The sequence below is a fragment of the Lytechinus variegatus genome, chromosome 15 (assembly GCF_018143015.1).
Source record: "Lytechinus variegatus isolate NC3 chromosome 15, Lvar_3.0, whole genome shotgun sequence".
Classification (NCBI taxonomy): Eukaryota; Metazoa; Echinodermata; class Echinoidea; order Temnopleuroida; family Toxopneustidae; genus Lytechinus; species Lytechinus variegatus.
The window spans coordinates 4,715,746-4,730,817 of NC_054754.1; the positions used below are offsets into that span (position 1 = coordinate 4,715,746).

General features: G+C 36.5%; 1 protein-coding gene across 1 annotated transcript; it reads left to right on the forward strand.

The window, feature by feature from the left end:
- The first annotated feature begins 2,987 nt into the window (after positions 1 to 2,987).
- Positions 2,988 to 14,262, forward strand: LOC121429227 (oncoprotein-induced transcript 3 protein-like). Its single transcript, XM_041626187.1, has 6 exons — positions 2,988 to 3,158; positions 3,626 to 3,805; positions 5,328 to 5,545; positions 6,821 to 6,920; positions 10,897 to 11,092; positions 11,556 to 14,262. The coding sequence occupies exons 1-6, from the start codon at positions 3,009 to 3,011 to the stop codon at positions 11,708 to 11,710; spliced, it is 999 nt and encodes a 332-aa protein (XP_041482121.1). The 5' UTR covers positions 2,988 to 3,008; the 3' UTR covers positions 11,711 to 14,262.
- Positions 14,263 to 15,072: the final 810 nt, after the last annotated feature.

Genomic DNA, 15,072 nt, shown 5'->3' on the forward strand with positions numbered 1-15,072 from the left:
ATTGTTCCTTGGTTCCTGGGGAACTTGGTGAAGGTCTTTACTACGACACTGCCGACGATCCTGTCATCACTGAGAACACTACTCTTTACTATGGGGACGGAGACAGAATTAGATACGGATGTTTGGATGAATTTGATGGTCCCCTGAACTGCATTTCAGAGGATTGCACAAGTACCTGTGATGATGGTTCTTGGAATCCCCCTGGAATTCCAACATGCAGTGGTGAGTGACAATCTTGAAAGTGTTCAAAGACGGATCTCTTGTTATATAATTGACACTTTTCTTAATTACAGTCAGTGGCGCAATTCTTCGGAACTATATTGCTAGAAATTATCATTACAGGTCACGTCCACCCCAAGAAAATGCTGACTTGGAATAAATAGAGAAAATCAAACTAGCATAGTGCTGAAAATTTCATCAGGATCGGATGCAAAATAAGAAAGTTACAATTTAAAGTTTCGCTTATTTTTCACAAAACAGTGATGTGCAGACCTAAGTGAGTCTGTCGATGATGTCCATCATTTCAGTATTTATTTAGTTTTTAATGTTATACAATATTTCATTTTTCATAGATTTGACAATAAAGACCAACTTGACTAAACCATATAGTATTAAACAATGCTAATTCCACATGTTCAGGGAGGAATTAATCATTGTATCATTTGACAATGAGGAGAATTTTAGAATATTTCATATAATAAAATACACAAGAAATAGTGAGTGGATGATGTCATATTCTCCTATTTTGCATACCAGCAAGGATGTGCATATAACTGTTTTGTGAAATTAAGCGAAACTTTAGAATGCCATAACTTTCTTATTTCACATCCGATGTTGGTGAAATTTTCAGTGTTATGCTTGTTGGATTTTTTCCCTTTTTATTAAAATCAACTTCTTATTGGGGTGGGCTTGTCCTTTAACTGCGAATGGGAAACATATTTACGGTTCTTGCAAAGGCAGGCAATACATCCGTCAAAATTAGATAATTATGTTGATTAAAAATCAATTAATGGAAGAAATCTGGAGAATCCGAAATGAAAAACGCAGGCAATGCACTGTAACCATGGTAACGGTGTGCTTGCGAGGAGGAAATTCATCTTCGCCTTCCCCTCTCAAAATTATTCTCATTTCCCTCTCCCCTTCCTTTCCATTCCCCCTTTTTTCTATCTCTCGTACAGATCTGGTCATAACAACAGTAGGGTTATCACCTTCTACAACTGAGAGTTTCAATAGAACGGGTAAGTTAGGTATACCCGATATGATTATTGTATATGATTCTTACCTCGTCTTTCTAATTCACCTCACGTTATTTACTCATATCAAAATATATATAATAAAATTATTCGAATTCTAACATAACCTTTATCATTTTAATAACAGTTAAAGAAAAAATGAAACTCTTCAGATGATGAGTACGAAAATTGGCAACCGATAGATTATCCATAAATAATTCATTATTAAAACATGCCATACAGACAAAACATATATTTCATAATTGCAATTTAAAGGGATGGTCCTGGCTGAAAATATTCATATCTAAATAAATAGAGTAAAATTCACAGAGCAAAATGCTGAAAAATTTCATCAAAATCGGATAACAAAATACAATGCAAAGTTATTGAATTTAAAATTTCATCAATCATTTCATCATTTTGTGAAAACACTATATGCACATCGTCATGAATATCCATTAGGTTGGCTGATGATGTCACATCCCCACTTCCTTTTTCTTATGTTATTACATGAAATCATAAATGTTTCATATTTTCATACATGTGGAATTGATGTGTCTCCATTATGATAAAATAAGTTGCGGCAATAACTTATGCACTTAATCAGTTGTCAAACTTATTGTTTTAGTTCTTGGTAGAAAATGTTAAAATGAACTTAATTTCATATAATAAAATACAAAAGAACAAGTGGGGATATGACATCATCAGCCCACCTAATGAATATTCATGACATGCCTAGTACTGGTTTCACCGGAATATTGTAAATCTTTAAAATTCGATAACTTCGTTATTTGCGATCCGATTTTGATCATATTTTCAGCATTTTGCTCTATGAATTTCACTCTATTTATTGAGATATAAATATTTCCAGCCTGGACCATCACTTTAAAGTAATTTACTAAGTACATTTCGTATAATGAATATTAAAAGTATATCAAATTTGCATTCGTGTCTGTGAAATTCCCAGATTCGATACCTACAGTATACCTATTAAAAATTTTCCCAGTTAATGACAACATATGTTTGCAGAAAAAAAAAATGTAAATTAAAAAGAAAAGAATTCTCAGAATTCCACTTAGTTTCATTCCAGGATAACATGCAAAAAAAATATTTGTTTCACACAAGATGCAAACATTTTCATTACTGATTTTCCATTAATGTAAATTGTACCTCAAGGGCAAACATACTTTGAAGTTCGTTGATATCGTATAGCTTCAATTTATCATTTTTTTTATTTAAATTTATATTCTAATATCGTCGTCTAATCAAAATCAATGGGAATGTTAAAACGGTCCTCCTGCAGTTTTTCTTTTCTTTCTTTTTTTTCTTTTCTTTTTTTTCTTTTCGGTGTCACAAGAGAAGGTGTAAAAAATCATTTTGGTAATACCAATTGCATCACCCGTTTTAAGTGCATAAAGGATCCGCCAATGTTAAACGCGATATTTTTGTAATGGTTGAATAATATAGACGTATCTTATATTCGTTTTTACAAGTCATGTTTTTCACATTCCTTTTTAACGTCTATTTCCTTCAATTTTTATAGGCTATCCTCGTTTTTTTAACGAGGGACATTTCTGACATCCATAACCCATCGCGAGTGATACCTACATCAACCGGCGATGAAAATTGTGTGCGATTCTCTGGTCGTGCTGCCATATAATTGGACGCTCTCTTCTTTTTATCCCAATTTAAAAATATGCTTTGATTTTTTTGTCCGAATTAGTATAACTTGATTTGTTTCTCACCAAGGTAGATCTTACCTGCGACAGTGTGTCAATGACGCTCATTATGGACAGAGCACTTCTTGAGATCGACGATAACGCCCGCGATGTCCATTTCATTGACGAGTCTTGTGTTGGATACGATCACGACAGTCAACATGTTGCGATCACCACCATGTACAACAGATGTGGCACAAAACAAGAGGTATGATGATCGAAAGTCTTTCTAAAGTCAATTCACTTTAAAAACACTTAATAAAAATGGAATGTGGTTATTCAGTCATCCAAGATGGAAGCAGATGATGACATAAGCATTTCTGAATGCTCAAGAGGATGTAGAGCTTTCGGGTAAGGGGTGCAAGAAGACGCTAGTGATCGACTTATCGTCCCTTGAGATCACACACTAATATCATCAAAGACAGATCATTCTCTCGTATGCACCTCCTAACGCTATATGGATGGAGTAAAAACCTTTAACACATTCCAAAGGTGAGGGTTCTGTCGTGAGGTAATGTTACCATTTTAAAATTGCCATAGTCCATAGTCTTATCTTTTAAAAAAAGTATTGATAGATGTAAAGCAATATAGGGAGTGGCTTGGGGGTAACACGTTTTTTTTTTTAATAACATTGTTCCTTCTCTTTTCGTAATCATAATCTACCTCATCTTGCAGCAAGATGAGGATAATGTGATATTTACCAACACGGTGACGTTTTACAAGCCAAGTCCAGAAAACGGAACCATCATCACCAGAGAACACTATCTTCACATCCCTGTGACTTGTAACCTTAAGAGAACACAGGTTCTTGGCGAGTCCTTCCTGCCACAGACCGAGGAATATGTATTCGACGAGGTGAGTTCAATCCGTTTACAGTGCCGGATTTATTAATCAAGTTAATAATTCATTTAAGGTTTGATCTGGTCGAGGAATATAGACAATGGGTATATAAATTGTTCAGTGACTTGACTTTCAATCGGAGGATTGGCGGGGTTTTTTTTTCCAACGTCTATTTGTCAAGGAATTGACTTTTTTCATTTTTCATGTGTGATAATTTCACTAATTGGTTCCCCCTTTTATTTTAGCTCTCCCGAATTCCTCCCACACTTAGAAAACTGGCATACCCGCAAACCTTGTCAGACTCATAAGAACACAAAACCTTAAAGGTCAAGTCCACCTCAGATTTGAATTGAGTTGATTTGAATCAATAGAGAAAAATCAGACAAGCACAATTCTGAAAATTTCATCAAAATCGGATGTAATATAAGAAAGTTATGATATTTCAAAGTTTCGCTTATTTTTCACAAAATAGTTATATGAACGAGCCTGTTACATCCAAATGAGAGAGTTGATGACGTCAATCACTCACTATTTCTTTTGTTTTTTATTGTTTGAATTATACAATATTTCAATTTTTACGAATTTGATGATTACGACCTCCTTGCCTGAAGTACAAAATGTTAAAATGATGGAATTCCATGTGTTCAGGCCGAGGGAGGAATGAAACTTCATTTCACATGACAATGACGAGAAAATCCAAATATTTCATATTTCTTATAATAAAATACAAAAGAACCAGTGAGTGAGTGATGTCATTAGTTCCGTCATTTGCATACCGACCGAGATGTGCATATCACTGTTTTGTGAAAAGAAGCGAAACTTTAAAATGTCATAACTTTCCAATTTTGATGGAATTTTCAGTGTTATGCTTGTTGAATTTTTCTCTTTTTTTTTTTTTTATTCAAATCAAATTTTTGTTGGGGTGGACTTGTCCTTTAACCAACAAGCTCTGCTTTTACCTTTGGCTCCCCATATCTTCACCTCACATTTTCTTTCTCTGTCATTATATTACAACAATTTACAAGGATGCATTATAGTACTTTTTTCTAATATATTAAGTATATTGTTCATATTTTACGATATTTATTTATGCTTACCTATCATAATTTGTATTGTACGATATTATTATTTGTCTTGTATAATATTATTGTTGACATTGTTGAAATTGTGGTATGTTTGATATAAATAAACCTTGAACCTTAAAGAAACGGACCAACGCTGTCAACGGTCACGGAAGTGTTCCAGGTGACCAACCTATAAATATTCATGCAGTTGTTAAGGTTTCAAGTATCAAAAAGTGTTTCTTGGTGCTATTGGCCTGCGTTTCATTTCAATAGACATACTAATTGATTTTTCCCTGTACCCGTTTTTACATTAATAATTATGATAAACAAGATGCGCCACATAGAAAAAGTGTCACTTTCACCAGGGTAACTTCCCCCACATTCTTGGTAAAGGATTCTGTATTTTTAAACCCCAAGAAATTCAACTAAGACATATCCAAAATCTCTCATTTATATGAATATTCTATCCCCAGGAAGGGTATGGTGAGTTTTCACTCCGCATGGAGCGGTATACTAGCTCCAACTTCCAAACACCTGCCAACGACTCCGGACTAGTGACGCTCCGCACGCCCTTATACTTTGGTATCCACCTGGCTTCGGTCACAAACCTCACCCTCCTCATCGAGTCGTGTTGGGCAACAGGATCATCAGACCCAATGGATGATCATCGCTATGACATTATTGAAAATGGGTACTTCGCATTCCTGGTTTCTTATTAAAAAGGACAATTCTACCCCAACAAAAAGTTGATTAGAATAAAACGAAAATTTCATCGAAATCGGATGTAAAATAAGTTAACAGTTACATTCACGTCCTGGTTGGTACAGAAATACAGAGCCCACTATTCTTTGTATTATATTATAAAATATTATCCTCGTTGTCATGTAGAACAAAGTTTTAATCCTCCCTGGACATGTGATTTAACCGTTACCACGGTTTAATATTCAATTGTTCAGCAATGTTGGTCCTTATTGTCAATTCTGTTTTTTTAATGAAATATCGCAATAAAAAATCGAAATAGTGAGGAACATCCTCGACTCTCTCATTTGCATATGAGATCTGCATATGATTGTTTTGTGAAAACTAGGTGAACTTTAAAATGGCATGACTTTCTTATATTACATCTGATTCTGATCAGTGTTATGCTTGACTTGATTATTCCTGTTGATTCAAAACTAGTTTTCTGGGGTGGAACTGTTCAGTTTTTAATCTGCTTACTGCTATGGCCCTGAGAATTTGGTGGAAATTAGTTTGGTATATGATAATATAGAGATTTGACCCAAATTACCTTCAGTTTGGGGGAGCAAAATCTCTTCCTTTTTTCCGTGTCAAACTTGTTTCAACAAACCAGCATCACCCATATAAAAATCGTCCCAGGCCCCTGCTGATAACACTTGAAGAAAGAAAATTATAGTGAGGTTCGGCTCAGCTCAGCCAAATACTATTATCATTTTTATCATTTTTTGTCTTATTTTGCCGGGAAAATTGGATTGCAATCATTTAAGTACATTCGTTGTTTCTACCTTTTTTTACTCCAGTGATTCTACGTAATATTCTCATTATTTGTCGGGACCCGTGTAATACACGAATGTGTACCAAGGAAAGGAAAAACAGCATGTCTCTGGCTCTCTGCTATACCCTTTAGAAAAAGGAAATGATTAAAATTACCAAAATTCTAGGGGCTTTATAAATAAATGAATACTATTGAACATTTTTGGTCAAATGGACATTCACTAACACACTATTTTCACCAATCCTCTATACTGAGTGTAGACGTAAGGAATTGCAGTGTGATGTATGTGATGCCAGGATTACTGTCAGTATATTTGCCATGGACTTCGTTACATTTTGCTCTGATGGGTAAATGATGTGTATACAACATAAGTTTATTGTTCAAATCACCATTCTTAACATTCTGATTATATTACGCCGCTTGTTAACTTATTTCTTTTCATTTGTCTTTTAGGTGTGCCGTTGACAGCACAACGTACATATACGCAGGGTTCCCTGCAACGTTCAAGGCATTCACCATCGCCGCTTTCGCTTTCATTGGTGATTACGATAGGGTGAGCATACGCTGTTACGCCGGTTCCATGACATTTGCTCCGCTGGAAATTCCACACACTAGCGGAATGACCAACTTTAACCCTGGGTCTAATACTATACCCTATCCTAAACCTAACACACAACCCTCTTTCAACCCTTACTTTTAAGCCTATTTCTTAGACGAAATAAAACCCCGAGCAATTGTCGCCGGAGCAAATGTCGTGTCACTATTACGCCACATTACTAACATGTGGGGGCCAATTAAAGAAAGAGTTGCAATCAATCGCAACTCTAAAAGTCATGCGCAAATCAGTTTTTCAACCAATCGACAGCGCGCGTTTGGGACTTGCGATTGATTTTTAACTTGCGTTTAAACGCAACCCTTTCAGCAACGGGCCCCTGACGTGTTTACCTGCTAAAAAATTATTAAAATGCACATGCATTTTATTAAGTATTGATTTTTAATAACAAATGCGTATAACAAGTTCAGTATCTGCCCATCAAAATAATGATTTATTTAGTCTATAAAGTACTGATATTGTAAGATTTTTATAAGTTTTATGACTTTTTCCAAAAACAAATAATTCCTTATATGGGAAACTTTAAAATAAAAAAAAATACAAAAGGTGAATTCGTGAGATTATGAGCAAATTGATTTCGTTTTGATTGAATAGTCTACATTAGTAGTCGAATTTTTGATATGATTTGGCCCTAATGATCGACCTTTACACTGAATAACTTGATGTAGATGTAATGATTCCATGATAGTTGTTGATTCACTCTTTATGTATATATTCTGGGGGGTTTTTTACTTTATTGCTATGATGTTGAGTTATTTGTTAAACTGCAGGGCACATTTGGGAAGCATTTTTGCATATAATGAATAAATAAGACCAGCTGGGCATTAAACGAAAATTAGATATTCGGTATTAAATCAAGACCCGGTTGCGTAAAAGTCATCATAATGGTAACCTTGTAATTCAATGGTATCTTCCCTAAAATCTTTGATTTTGATTGGCTGATTAACATTGTTACCATGGTAGTAACCATTGGATGGCAAAGTCACCATGATAGCAACTTTTCATGCAACGGGACACCAAGTGTAGTTTAGACAAAACGGAAAGGAGCCTAATTTGATATTAGGCCAAGTTAGTTTAGCCGATGTCCTATAAGCATGATAAGAGTCTATAGGCCTACAATTAAACAACCAGCAGACCAAGATTTTCACCTTTTATAACTTAAGGGACTGGCCCTATACAAGTGCATACTTATAGACTGTGGGATGGACAAGGAAAATGTCTCTAGTTTTTCATTTCCGTGGGGCGGCAAATACAACCACGGTTCTTGGACATGAAAATATGTAAAATATTATGAGTGAATACATGCACAATGTTGCCATCGGTAAATTCTGCTCCTGACCTCAAAATTAAAATAATAATATGCAAAATCGTACCATTGATTCGACTGGAAATTCCGCCATTCACCCGTGTGCTAAGGACTTCCGTGAACGCGCGCAAGCGTGCACAATGCATGTAACCTCGTTCGCGTTTTATTTTTTTATTCGCTGTACATGATACGTTATATACAGAATATACGATGGTGGATAAGATGTCGTCGTCTTCGTCGTGTTTTGACAGCGAAAATGACGATTTATCACTAGCAAATATATGCTACATGCACGTCTTACCCAAGGAAAGAGGGCCAGTAAATTCCTTTCAAGTAAAGAGCTAGAACAAATTTAAGCCTTTGCTGCATTCGTTGATGTAGACTACCTGGGACTTCAGAATAAAAATAGCTATTCGTGCAGCAGAGAAGTTTGCGATTGACTTGCATGCAACCCGGTCCATCCCAGGGAGCAGTGGCTTAACAGTGCAGGGGGGGCAAGCTATCCCCCCTGGCGGAGTTCACCGGGAACTTAAAGGGGAAAAAAGAAAAGGGGGAGAATGAAAGGGAAAGGGGAAAAAGAGGAACTGAAAAAGGAAAGAAAGAAGAACAGATAGATTGTCATGAAAAGGTGATTTTATTTTTTTTTAAATAAGCATGCAAAATCATAAACAAAATCTTGTTTACCGTGGCGTACAGACCAAGAAAAAAAAGGAAAAGGAAAGAGAGAAGGGTGAAAAATATGTTATCTTCTTTAACATTATGTCAAAATCTGAAATTGGATTTTTGTAATAAAAATTTAAAATTTTTTGCTCACTTGCATTGTTTTTTTTTACCCGATACACCATATCGCCCCTCAAAATGTTGCCTCATGACACCATTGCCTGCCCCCCTTTGAGAAACAAAATACTAAAATTTGTAATGTAAATATGCCATTAAAACAAAGGTGTGCCCCCTCTTTTGAAATTGAAGACCCTTTTTTCGTGTACGAAATATACTTCATTTGTGGGTGAAAACCTTTATTTAATTTTTTTTTTGCTTGTCAATTGGTTGAAAAACTTTTTTTTTTTTTTGGGGGGGGGGGCTGGTCGAAACTTTCCTCTGAAAAATTAGCCCCCTTTTGGAAAATCATGGATCTGCCCCTGATAAGACCGGAGATTTTTTTGCTCTCCCCTCCTGCATGGCCACCGACCCGTAACGCTCCTGCCCATCCCGACCATGCAGCATTGCAGCAAGAACCGAATGGATCAAACTAACGTTATATATGTAACGCGTTACATCTTGCTCAGAGCCAGGTCAAACATCGTTCGTATCACCAGCATTCCAGCAATCAAGCTATCGAAGGTGTAAAAGATACAGAGGATGATTTTGAGATGGTGATCCTTGTTATAGCGATCTTTGTCCATGCCAAAATTGTTTCACTTTGTGCTTTTGCATTTCATTCTCTGCAAAAGTGAAGCAGTACAAGCTTTGATGATTTTTGTATAGGTCTAGATTTCTTAATTAAATCGATACATAATGTGACTCATGTCATGACTTACTTCACCGCCACATTTACAAGCCTATGAATAGAAGACGAAGTAAGTCATGAGTCACATTATTCATCGACTCAATTAAGAAATCTAGATGTAGACCTATACAAAAATCAAAGTTTGCACCGCTTCACTTTTGCAGAGAGTGAAATGCAAGAGCACAAAGTGAAAACAAATTACCTTCGATCGCTTGATTGCTCAATACTGGTGATATACGAACGATGTTTGACCTGGCTCTGGGCAAGATGTAAACGCAGTAGGCCTACATCAAACATCTATATTTATTTTGATCCATTCGGATCTTGCTGAAATGCTGGTCGGACGTCGGGCTGGTCTGCCGGGGCTGGGCTGCATGCAAGTCAATCGCAAACTTCTCTGCTGCACGAATAGCTATTTTTATTCTGAAGTCCCAGGTAGTCTACATCCACGAATGCAGCAAAGGGTTAAATTTGTTCTAGCTCTTTACTTGAAAGGAATTTACTGGCCCTCTTTCCTTGGGTAAGATGTGCATGTAGCATATATTTGCTAGTGATAAATCGTCATTTTCGCTGTCAAAACACGACGAAGACGACGACATCTTATCCGCCATCGTACATTCTGTATTATAACGTATATCATGTACAGCGAATAAAAAAAATAAAACGCGAACGAGGTTACATGTATTGTGCACGCTTGTGTGCGTTCACGGAAGTCCTTAACACACGGGGTGAATGGCGGAATTTCCAGTCGAATCAATGGTACGATTTTGCATATTATTATTTTAATTTTGAGGTCAGGAGCAGAATTTACCGATGGCAACATTGTGCATGTATTCACTCATAATATTTTACATATTTTCATGTCCAAGAACCGTGGTTGTATTTGCCGCCCCACGGAAAGTCACAATTTTAGCGACCATCCCACAGTCTATAAGTATTCGTTAAAAACATGGCAAGGCCTGGGCTCTACTCTATTTTCGGATTTTATAATTCATTGGTACATGTGGTATGAGGTCAGGTGTCTGACATCAGGATTTTAAAGCCTGAAGTAATGTCTTACCTTTTAAAATCATAGTGATTCCTGGTGTATTTTCTCGTTCCAGGTCTACGTCCACTGCTCAATCCTGATCTGTGACAACAACGACTCGGGCTCCCGCTGCACGCAAGGGTGCCTCTCACGATCTCGCCGAGATCTCCAGCCCGCCGGCTACCGGTCCAAACCCCATACCATCACCAGCGGTCCTCTTTCTGATGCCTCGCGTTCTAGCAGGGCTATGTTGCTTGATACCGCCGATGACGGTGAGTATATAGCTTCTGTCTTTCTATTACTGTCAGCTTGTCACCATTATAGCGTCCTGAATATTCATGCTGGAGAGTTGCTAGGCCTACTACATCCCTGATCTAAACAAGAAAGTCATCAAAGAATAATAGATAGGCAAAGTCCAAACAATGTGACCCGCTTGACCGCGCTGAGCTCGTCTTTCACTTTGTGTTGCGCGCACACAGAATCTAATTGAAGTCTATTGGCTCACGCACGTTTGCATTTTACTCAAAGAGGAGAACGTTTCGTTTCTTGTCAGAAAAACAAGATTACGTTAAAGATAAGATTAAAGCCTGTCTTAACACATACCTGCCAACCGTTCATCATTAACACTAAAAAAGAAAAATTTTACACCTTTTTATAACCTTGCAAACCGACATTGTAACCTTTTCATTTTCTTAGCTCATGCCTTATATTTGAAATTCTATTTTAAACATCTAGGACCCGAATATCATGACCCTCTGATGATCGTCTCAGTGAGCGCCCTCTGTGTTCTCTTCTCCCTGACCGTCATCATGGCGCTGGTGATTGTGCGCATGCGTCGTCATCGTCGTCCTGAACTAATTGGCTATCAGAGGGTGGATACTACCGAATAGGATCATAACACTTTTCAATGGAAATAAATTACTTGGACTGTTGACATATCTCACTCTGATTCTTTAAATGTACCATCATTATCGTGATTATAGATCTAAAAAATCGGTATGAACAATGGCGGATCAAGGGGGGGCATCCGGCCCGTGCCCCCCCCCCCCTTGAGAGCCATGATAAAAAATAATCTAAATATGTTGTTCTTTCACAAGATTGCCCCCCCCCCCCTCCTGAAAATCACAGCATATACTTTCAATAGGGATATGTCGTTTATACACAAGTGAATTAATACTTTTTTTTAGGGGGGGGGGGGCTTGTCAAATGTGAACATTTGAATTCAGATTCTTTAAAATTGAGAGTCGAGATAAATCCCGAATTGCCTGGTCACTATCATTTTGTCTTCTTCTTAGTCTCAGTTGACATTCCTAATGGCAAAACCGATATCAAGAACTTCGCGTTTTAACTTTTCTTCACGTTCATTCAATTAAAAGAAAGCTTTTGGTTTGTAGTATATTTACTTGTAGAGATAATTCTTCGCAATCATCCATTCTTTGTAACCATCCATAAATGTTAACATAGAAAAGAGTAGACCTGAATGAGTAAAATCGTAGCAACAATGTTTGAATAACAAAGAACAACGTCACTAGTACATACACATGACTATCATGACTGTTCAAATCATAAACCAAGATACTATTGGATTTTTCTCATTTTTGTTCTCGCGTTGTAACTTGTAATTATGGGCAAGAAAGTTCTTAATGTCCTACACCATGTTAATGAGTCGTCCTATGTCAAATGTGCCGCAAATTATAGTATTCAATTTGAATGGAATAATAATGGCACTTGTTGAATTTTATGTAACCTGAGATGTGTAACATAAAAAATAATTCATTTGACATTTAACATCGATTTTTGTTTTTAACAATTGAATGATTAGGATTAGGTTTCCAGTTACCATGGTATCACTCAATTAAACATAATAAAGAAAAGCTTTCATCTTACTGTCAAAGGGCAATAGTCAGATATCATCTAGCTTGATCTTGCATTGCAATTCTATTTTGCTACATATTGTAAAACTTCCTAAATATAAAAGAGAAATTATGGGTACGATTTAGTAGGTAATTGTATTTTATACTCTTTAGGATCAGTGCAATATACTATTCTGTGTTGGGGAATGCATGAGGGTTTTTTTCTCCCCTTGCAGTCCATTTTTATAGGATCTATGTAGTGTACTTAAACTAATCTTTTCTTCAATTTACGCAGCAACATGTTTTATTTTGCCCATTAACGGGATCGCTAAATGTTTTTATAGATTTGGTTTTAAGCCAGTATACCCATATCAAAGCAATATTTCATCTTATTTTACCATTTTTAGACCAGCTTGGCACTTAGGATTATCAGTTTATCGACCAAAATTGGCTTCTATAAACACTTAAATTCATTCTTGGCAACCGTTATTCCCAGAATTTCCAAGATGTAGGATTGAAACTGAAATTAAATTAGCCCGTATTCTGAAGTCTGAATCAATGTCATGGCCCAAAGTTGTGAAAATTTTGGAAGGTAATAGATCTTTGGGGGGTTGATCCGAAGTGTTCAATGTTCACTGTGCTTTTTCTTTCTTTTATGCTTCAATTGCGAGGACTATTATTAATATTCCTGGTTGGCGTTTCATATAGCAGTTCGCAATTTACGAGCGATTTTACGAACGACTGGTGACTCTTAAAAATCTAGTGTCTAGTCGGCAATTCCATAAAATGATCAAACTTTTTGTACGTCCGACCCCCATTTTTCTCAAGTCTACTTCACTTCATAAATAGACCAAGTCATGTTCGATTGAGAACATTACAGACTGTCAAAAGAAGAAGAAACCAGAGGCAGAAAATTTCATGAAGACCCCACATATAGAGGGTCGGACGTTTATATTTTAAGGAATACCACTTACCACAGGGGTCATCAGTCGATCCTAAAGCCGTTCGTATCATTTTTAAAAGCACCCACCTGGATAGTAGATAATACTTCAGGTGGCAAACGTGCTGAATTTTTTTTTTCATCGTTAAAGATTTGCGTCGAATTCTAGTATCCATACTAAAAATATTTTGGACCATTTAGGATTTGCTATAATTCATTTTTCCAATCTTATACATATTTGTGGCCCACTCACCATCGGGAAAGAAACATTGTTCAAAACACGCTCGAAATTATCATTTGATACATATTTGAATCAATCGGACAAAGGACTCGTCTACGATCTGTATAAATTATTAATCACATCATGGCATCATGACACGGTCAATTGCAGGATTGTCATCCAGATGGGTTAAATTCGTATATCTTATTATGAAATGATTGAATATTGTCTTTCTAATTTCTTCTATTCCTTTCCATTCTGTGAAGAGAATAGGTCAACAATTTGACAGTGTTCTTTTGTGATAAGTGTGTATTTCAGTATTATGGTGAAGTGTTTTAACCGTTGTCGTTGATTATGTCAGATGACTATTTTGTGCCTCTCATGAGCCTTTCCTGTTCGTTTACCATGATTAAATGCTTTTGGTAAGCTTCACGCTAATCGAATATGTGGTTTTTCTTGTCTCCTGCAATCATATAATAAAAAGAACTTGAAGAAATTGGGCTTTAGGCTCAAACTTAACAGGCGAAGATTTTTTTCCAATCTAAACAATTTAATCTTTAAGACGTTTAGCACTGCATAACTGTATAACAATAGCTTTGATCCAGCTGAGGCATGGCGGCTTGTCATTGTTCTAAACCCACCTTCACCCGACAAAGGAAATTATAATTGGTATAGTGTCGAAAATCTGTCTATCTGACGGTCAATCGGATTGGGTTCGGCCTAGCGACTAACCCGTCTCTGTGGTCTAGTGGTTAAGGCACCGGCGTTCAAAGCCGGGGGCCCGGGTTCGATTCCCGGCAGAGACATTTTTCGGCATCACCAATTTTTCCAAAGGGTAGATAGCTCTGGGGAACCTTGATTTAAGCTACGCCTACCATTGTTCTCTTCATCCATTTCTTTACAATATTTAAATAAAAAAAAGAGTTGCCAAAAAGCTGTTGTACATGTAAAGCTGTACACACACACACACACACATATATATATATATATATATATATATATATATATATGTATATAGAAATTATACATGTACAATAACTTTGGCAACTCTTGTGTTTAAATATGTTAAAGAAATGAATGAAGTATCGAATTAATTCACAGTAAAATGTGTTTTTTTAATGGTGAAATCTATCTCTGAAAACGGGTTTCCTTTTGGTGGGACGCACTATATAACAGAATCAACAAATGTTGTGGCCTATCAGAAACGATTCGCGCAGAAAATGTTAATGTAAATCCACT

What these genes read in the sequence shown, in the direction of transcription:
- LOC121429227 (XM_041626187.1), top strand. Translation starts at nt 3,009, where the DNA reads ATGACGCTCATTATGGACAGAGCACTTCTTGAGATCGACGATAACGCC. An exon ending in AGGAATATGTATTCGACGAG is followed by an intron (nt 3,806 to 5,327) that starts GTGAGTTCAATC and finishes TTCTATCCCCAG; the next exon opens with GAAGGGTATGGTGAGTTTTC. An exon ending in TCATTGGTGATTACGATAGG is followed by an intron (nt 6,921 to 10,896) that starts GTGAGCATACGC and finishes TTCTCGTTCCAG; the next exon opens with GTCTACGTCCACTGCTCAAT.